Source organism: Quercus lobata, chromosome 11 (assembly GCF_001633185.2).
Source record: "Quercus lobata isolate SW786 chromosome 11, ValleyOak3.0 Primary Assembly, whole genome shotgun sequence".
NCBI lineage: Eukaryota > Viridiplantae > Streptophyta > Magnoliopsida > Fagales > Fagaceae > Quercus > Quercus lobata.
The window spans coordinates 45,441,752-45,448,057 of NC_044914.1; the positions used below are offsets into that span (position 1 = coordinate 45,441,752).

Sequence of the window (6,306 nt, forward strand, 5' to 3'; positions counted from 1 at the left end):
TTGTCCATTTTATTTATATTCCTCCTTGACTCCTTATACATTTGCAGTTCACGTCTTAATGTTCAGCAAAAATTAATAAATAAAAATAAAATTCATAGGTTTATTACTTGTAATGCAAAACATATGCTAATTTCACATAATTTTTTCCTCCAATTGCGGCATAACTTGTGCTTATTTCATATTTCCTGATTTCTTATTCGTACACATTTGTTGAAGCACACTTTATCCAACATATCAGTTCTTTCAATAGAATCTTGAATCCAACAGTGGCAATGCATTTTGAGTCTTTGACTATGAAACATGGTTATGTTCATTTGAGTTTAGTCTGATTGTTAAGTCTTTTATTCCAGTTTTAGATGCAATGTGCTGCTATTAAGAGACACAGCGAGCCACTTGACAACATAAGTTTGACAAAAAAAAAATTAGCAAAGGCACATAGAAGAGAAGAGGTGGAACAATAAAATGCTGAAGAAAAGTAGTAACTATTATTGAGAATCAACTATATGAGATCGTTTATTCAAGGAAAAAAATTATGAGAGAAAATATTCCAAAGAGAATTCGACGGTTATTAGTTTCATCATGATTGGGTACTTGTGGAATCATCAACTGGATGATTGTATCTGTTGAAAAACCACATAGTATCTGCTTCCACTGCATATCCATCTTGATTACGGTGCCAACTATAGTACGCATGGGTTCGGTTCTTAATGTCAAAAATGGCATGACCAAAACTAGCCTCACGATAAGCTGAGTATGGTGGCTGTGGTTCCGTCATGCTGCAACAGAGGAGGACATTTATATTAAACCATATTAACAAACAGTGAATCAATGAAGGTCAGCTCTATTATAATTTAATTAGCTTACTTGGTTGCTAAGCCTTCAAGATTGCCTCCATCGCCAATGGTTATATATACAGGCGCTGATTGATCCTTTATAGGAGTGCAAATACCATTTACAACATTGTATGCAATGTTGGATACACGTTCCTGTAATATTCATATGTTAGTTGTCAATCAACATCAGAAGAAATGAACATATAGCCACAGACAATGTCTATATATATAAACAAATGGAAATCAAATAATCTGGATTTGTGCATGTGGGTCTCAGTGTAATGCATCATTAAAGAAAAGATGATAGATGGCAGAATTTTCATTCTCCTCAAAAAAAATTTCAGAAATGAAATACTGCCAAACTCCTTGTCGTCACAGATTTCAGGTAACTAGGAAATATATTAGAGACAACTACTAGTGTTACACAGATAACACTTCTAAAAAAATCACATTTCAAAAACTAATAAATAGAAAGTATCAAGGGCTTACAGATCGTTCATAAGCATGAACATGACCAGCAAACACCACATCAACTTTGTACTTCACAAACCATGCCTCATACATTACTCTCATGGTTTCACCCTCCAGAAAATGATAGTTGTAGCTGTTATACCAAGGGGAATGCATTAGAACAATCAACCAAGGTGTCTCAGTCCGGTTAACTTTTGGTAGTTCCTCTTCAAGCCATTTGTATTGAGGGGTATATTTACCTGAAAAAAATGGTAATGACAAGTAAATTTATTATTTTTGCTTTTGCTGCATGAAATCCCCAATTTATTTGGGACAAAGGCTTAGTTGAATTGAGCTGAGCTACATTGAATTTGGCAAAATGAGACACTAACACATGCCATCATCAGATACTAGCTTAAACAAAACACTATGGTAGCAATCTTGCCATTTAACTTAACCACATAAATTAGGAAGTCTTGATCATTACATCCTGTCATCCCCAGTAAAAATATTACTCTGTTTCTTACAGCATTTTGGGGCAAAACCCCATCATTGAGGATGTAGTCCTAAGTAGTCCTAAAAAACTGATATACAATGTCAGCAAAAGATACTTGTAACGTTATAAACATTGTATGTGATGTCATTATGGAAACCAAAATATGACTCTATGAGGTATACAATAAATGCCTTAAAAAGCAGACTTGACTCATCATTTCAACTCCATAGAACGTCCCTCAACCTGGACTCCAAAAAATGTGTAACATTTTTTTTACCTATACCTATTGGGAGAAACTAAGAGAACCAATAATTATTCCCTCAGACTCTCACACATATTTAAACAATATAATATGGCAGGCAAGATGTGATCAAAGAAAAGGAGCGGCATTCACCAAATGCAAGCAAATATCCTAATCACAGCCATTTGTAATTAGTTGTCTTAAGTCTTAACCAGTATGCATTATAAACTCTTGAATTATCATCATCCCATATCTATGTAATAGACATCAAGACCACCAAAAAAAAAGTATAGACTGAAGTTGCTAGTTTGGACATATGTCTGTGCATATGACCATAATCAGAAATATATAACATGTAAAGCCAGATGCATTCTTACCATATGCGGAGTATGAGGACAAGACAATGATGTAAGCTGAAGCTCTCTTGATTGAATACCAAAAGGGTTCTGTACTATTTGAAGCTTTAAAAGGCACATGATAACGGTGACTGTAAGGCTTAAAAGGCTTGGTTTCTCCCTGCAACCCAAATATTAATCTATTATTAGAAGCTTGGAGAATTATATACAGAAATACATGAATTATGACTCAAAATAATGTCAAAGAGAGTAGAACTGTCACAAAAGTATCAATAACAGCAACATGGTGGCACTATGGATTATTTTTGGCTTTACCAAGATATAGACCTCTTGGTCTCTCTTGGGTTTTAGATGAAGAGGATTATTTTTATATGCAAGACCTTAAATCAAATTTAGCTACCAAAAGGAGCATTATTGTCGAACAAGGTCAATTTAGGGGGAATTCTGTCATAAGTAAGCTTTACAATATAATATTTCAAAGGGAACAATGAAGGTAATTGCAACACAGTATTATGTTGACTCAATTTCCTGTTAAGTGTTACCTTTTTTTTTTCTTCTTTTTTTTAAGCAAAGTACCCGCTAAGGCATGAGAAGTGTCCAGTAGCCCTCACATACATATAACAAAAGAGCTAATTTTTACCTCAGTAGAAAAAATTCTTCAAAAAATTAAACCATTGGTATGACTTCAAACCACAAGATTGAAAAGGTCGTCAAACAAGTGCAGCCAGAAGAAGTTTTTAAATAAGAATTACAGAACACATTAGTTACTACCAAACAATGAAATATTCTATGAGATACTTACAATTGATGGCTCATAGTCAATCTCGTGATTCCCTGCAGTCCATATCCATGGTTGATAAGCAACACTTCTCTCAGCAAATCTTCCCCATGAATCCCACCTATTATTGTCATGATTTGGATAGTTATCTGCATAAGAGAGGTCCCCAACGAACAGCACTGTTTTCCCTTTCTGTGGGTTTAACTCATAATGAGTAAGTGTCCTATTTGAATCATAACTCTGACCAAGATCCCCTGCAGACAATACCATTAGTTTAAAATGTATAAAACATGTTTCAAATGTCTAAATTAACACATAAGCACTTCTGCTTATGTAAGTACATTCCTCATTCATTTAGGAACATGTAAAGGAAGTAAGAGCCAATAATCAACCTAAAATGAAAAGTCTAGCTTATGTAGCTTATAAGTGAGATTTTTTTTTTTTTCTGCAAATTTTATTATTATGAAGTCTTAGCAGGTGATTTCAATCGTAGTCCTAGCTTTATTGGATAGGCTAGTCTGTGCCTGCCAAATTGCCACTAGACTTTGCAAAAGTCTAATGGAAATAGAGAATGCAACCTGCCTAAAAATGAAGACCATGTATATGCTTGAACCACAATGCCAACCAAATATCTAAATTCTTTGGGATTTATTAAAGAAATACTCACCAATAAGACCAAATGTATAAGGTACATCAGGGCCAACTTCAGGTGGAGTTACAAACCAGAACTGCCGAGTAGTGTGCCCAATCCCAACCACATAGTAGTATTTGGTGTTGAACTGCCCCAAAAATAATAATAATAAATAAATAAAAAGTTTACACATACCTAGATACATAGCATACTTTTAATGCATATATCATATATGCCCATATCATCCATTAATCTCATATAGAAGCACAACAAGAACAGAACAAAAACAGGGGAACAACTTTAGAGCAATCATATGAAATAATTGTATGAAAATTTTTACTCACCTTCAAGTTTCTGATGGTTGTGTGATGAATGAAACCAGACTTGTAATTGTAGTACTTATAGGTACTAACTTTGCCTTTGGCATGTCTCTTTTCCTTGCTGTTTTCACTCCAAAAGACCACTTTACTGGAACCCGGTTCATCCACAGTCACCCATGATATAATCATTGCCTCTCCCACATGGTCTCCTTGTGTTATATGTACCTGAATTCACACCAACCCAAATATCAATCAATAAAATAAAGGCCAAAAACTAAAAATTTCAAATACCCAATTGCCTATCAATCCTAACTCCCCCAGAAAAAAACCATGCACAATGGATACATAAACAAAACAAAAACAATTACCGATTGAAACTATCTAAAAAGAAAACCCCACCAAGAAAAACCTTACCAGAAAACAGTTAGATCAATAAGAAAATAAAAGCAGAAGAACAATAAGAGGGACATAAGTACCTGTTGAGGTGCATTATAACCAGGTGGGACTTTAAAGACATCGCTATTAAGAGGCATGTCAATAGTCTTCTCAACTTTTCTAACAAAAGTACTGGTCTTTCCTCCATGACACACCACTGCTAAACTCAAAACCAAAATAACTGCGATCAAAGAAGAAGATAAAGAAGAACCAAAAAGACCCATCTTGACCTTTTGCCTGCACATACAAAGTCTCAAAAAACTACACTATTTAGCTAAAGAGCCGAGACCCTGTTGCTATATATATATGAAATGCTTAAACTGGCTCGAGTCTGATCAGAAGAATGCTAGGAATATTCAGAGCATTCTTATATAATACAAATTTAGACGTCAACGATTGTTTAATGATAAGAAACTGAGTCTTCCTTCACCAGTTGTTATTTGAAGATATATATGTAGGAACTGAGTTAATACAAATTTTTTTTTTTGGTTTGAAAATATTTATGGTGGTATTCTAATAAAGTTGACAATGGACTCTGTAGTCACGGGGAAGTTGGGTGTGTTTAACGTGTGTAGCTTCCTCGATTGAAAGCGTTTAGGTTTGACAATAACTAGGAAAAGTGGCTTATTATTGTTGCGTTTGATTTGGTTTGGGAAGTTTGGTGTTTGGTATAAATTATGGTAATCTCGGTAATACCATTCTATGTTTATACTATCGTTTTGTAGAAAATGACGTCATGTAGAACTAGTCTTCTATTCTATTCTATTCTATTACAAACTGGATGAGTTAAAAATAGGGATTTTTTTTTTTTTTTTTTTTTGAGAATGAAAAATAGGAATTTGATTGTCTAGTTTGCAAATTTAGTATTTTTGCGCAACTAGCCAGAAATAAAATAAGGAATATACTATAATATAGTACTTTTTTTATTATGAGAATATACTTTTATTTTTATGCTACTGTTACAACATTTTCGTAACAAATTTTAAATGACAGGTTTTTTTCAAAATAAAATTTTCAATGACAGGTTGTTAATGAAGCAGACAAAATATTCATTTAAATGGTGAGTTTATAATAGAACTAATAACAACTTACCACCTATGATTTGTTGGAAAAGTGTTTGTAAGAACATAATAATAAGCAAACAGATATAGGAAAGGATATTCACTTTACATGCCATGTGAAGACTAAATCAAAGATATTGACTCTTATCCAAAAAGAAAATCAACATATTGACAACTAAAAATATCTTGTGATGGGTTAAAAGAGTAATGCTAAATAATAATAAAAATCTTAACATTTTCCTAAAAAAAAAAAATCATGGAATTGATTTTTGGAGTAAATTGAGGGATTTGTTTCTCAAAAAGAAAAAAAAATATTATGTCTATAATATTTTCAGAGCACTTTCACAACAAATTTTAAGTAGTAGATTGTTACAAAATGTTATTGGTGAGCAAAAAAATAATTTTAATAGTAGATTCAAATTAAAACCAGCTACAACTTATCACGTAAAATTTGTTATGAAAATATTATATACATAACACTTCTAAAAAAATGACGGATTTAAGCAATTAATACACATTTTAATTTTAAATTATCATCTATTTTTTGTGTGTAATTCCAATGCTAAATCCGTCATTTTTTTAGTGTATTTTCAATGTGTAAATAGTTTTGGAGGATAAGGTCGTTAGGATTCGAATCACAGACATAACGCACCAACTAACTAGTTTGGGAAGTTGAGGTGTCGCAACTTTGATATTTTATTTCTG

At 32.9% G+C, this 6,306-nt stretch overlaps 1 protein-coding gene across 1 annotated transcript; it reads right to left on the reverse strand.

Moving 5' to 3' along the window:
* Window positions 1-463: 463 nt before the first annotated feature.
* Window positions 464-5,189, reverse strand: LOC115968802 (purple acid phosphatase-like). The gene is made up of 8 exons (XM_031088307.1): window positions 4,582-5,189; window positions 4,130-4,330; window positions 3,822-3,933; window positions 3,179-3,408; window positions 2,398-2,536; window positions 1,323-1,543; window positions 865-986; window positions 464-776 (listed from the first exon to the last, which is right to left on the reverse strand). Exons 1-8 carry the CDS (start codon window positions 4,783-4,785, stop codon window positions 578-580), a joined length of 1,428 nt encoding a protein of 475 aa, XP_030944167.1. The 5' UTR covers window positions 4,786-5,189; the 3' UTR covers window positions 464-577.
* Between the last annotated feature and the right edge of the window lie 1,117 nt (window positions 5,190-6,306).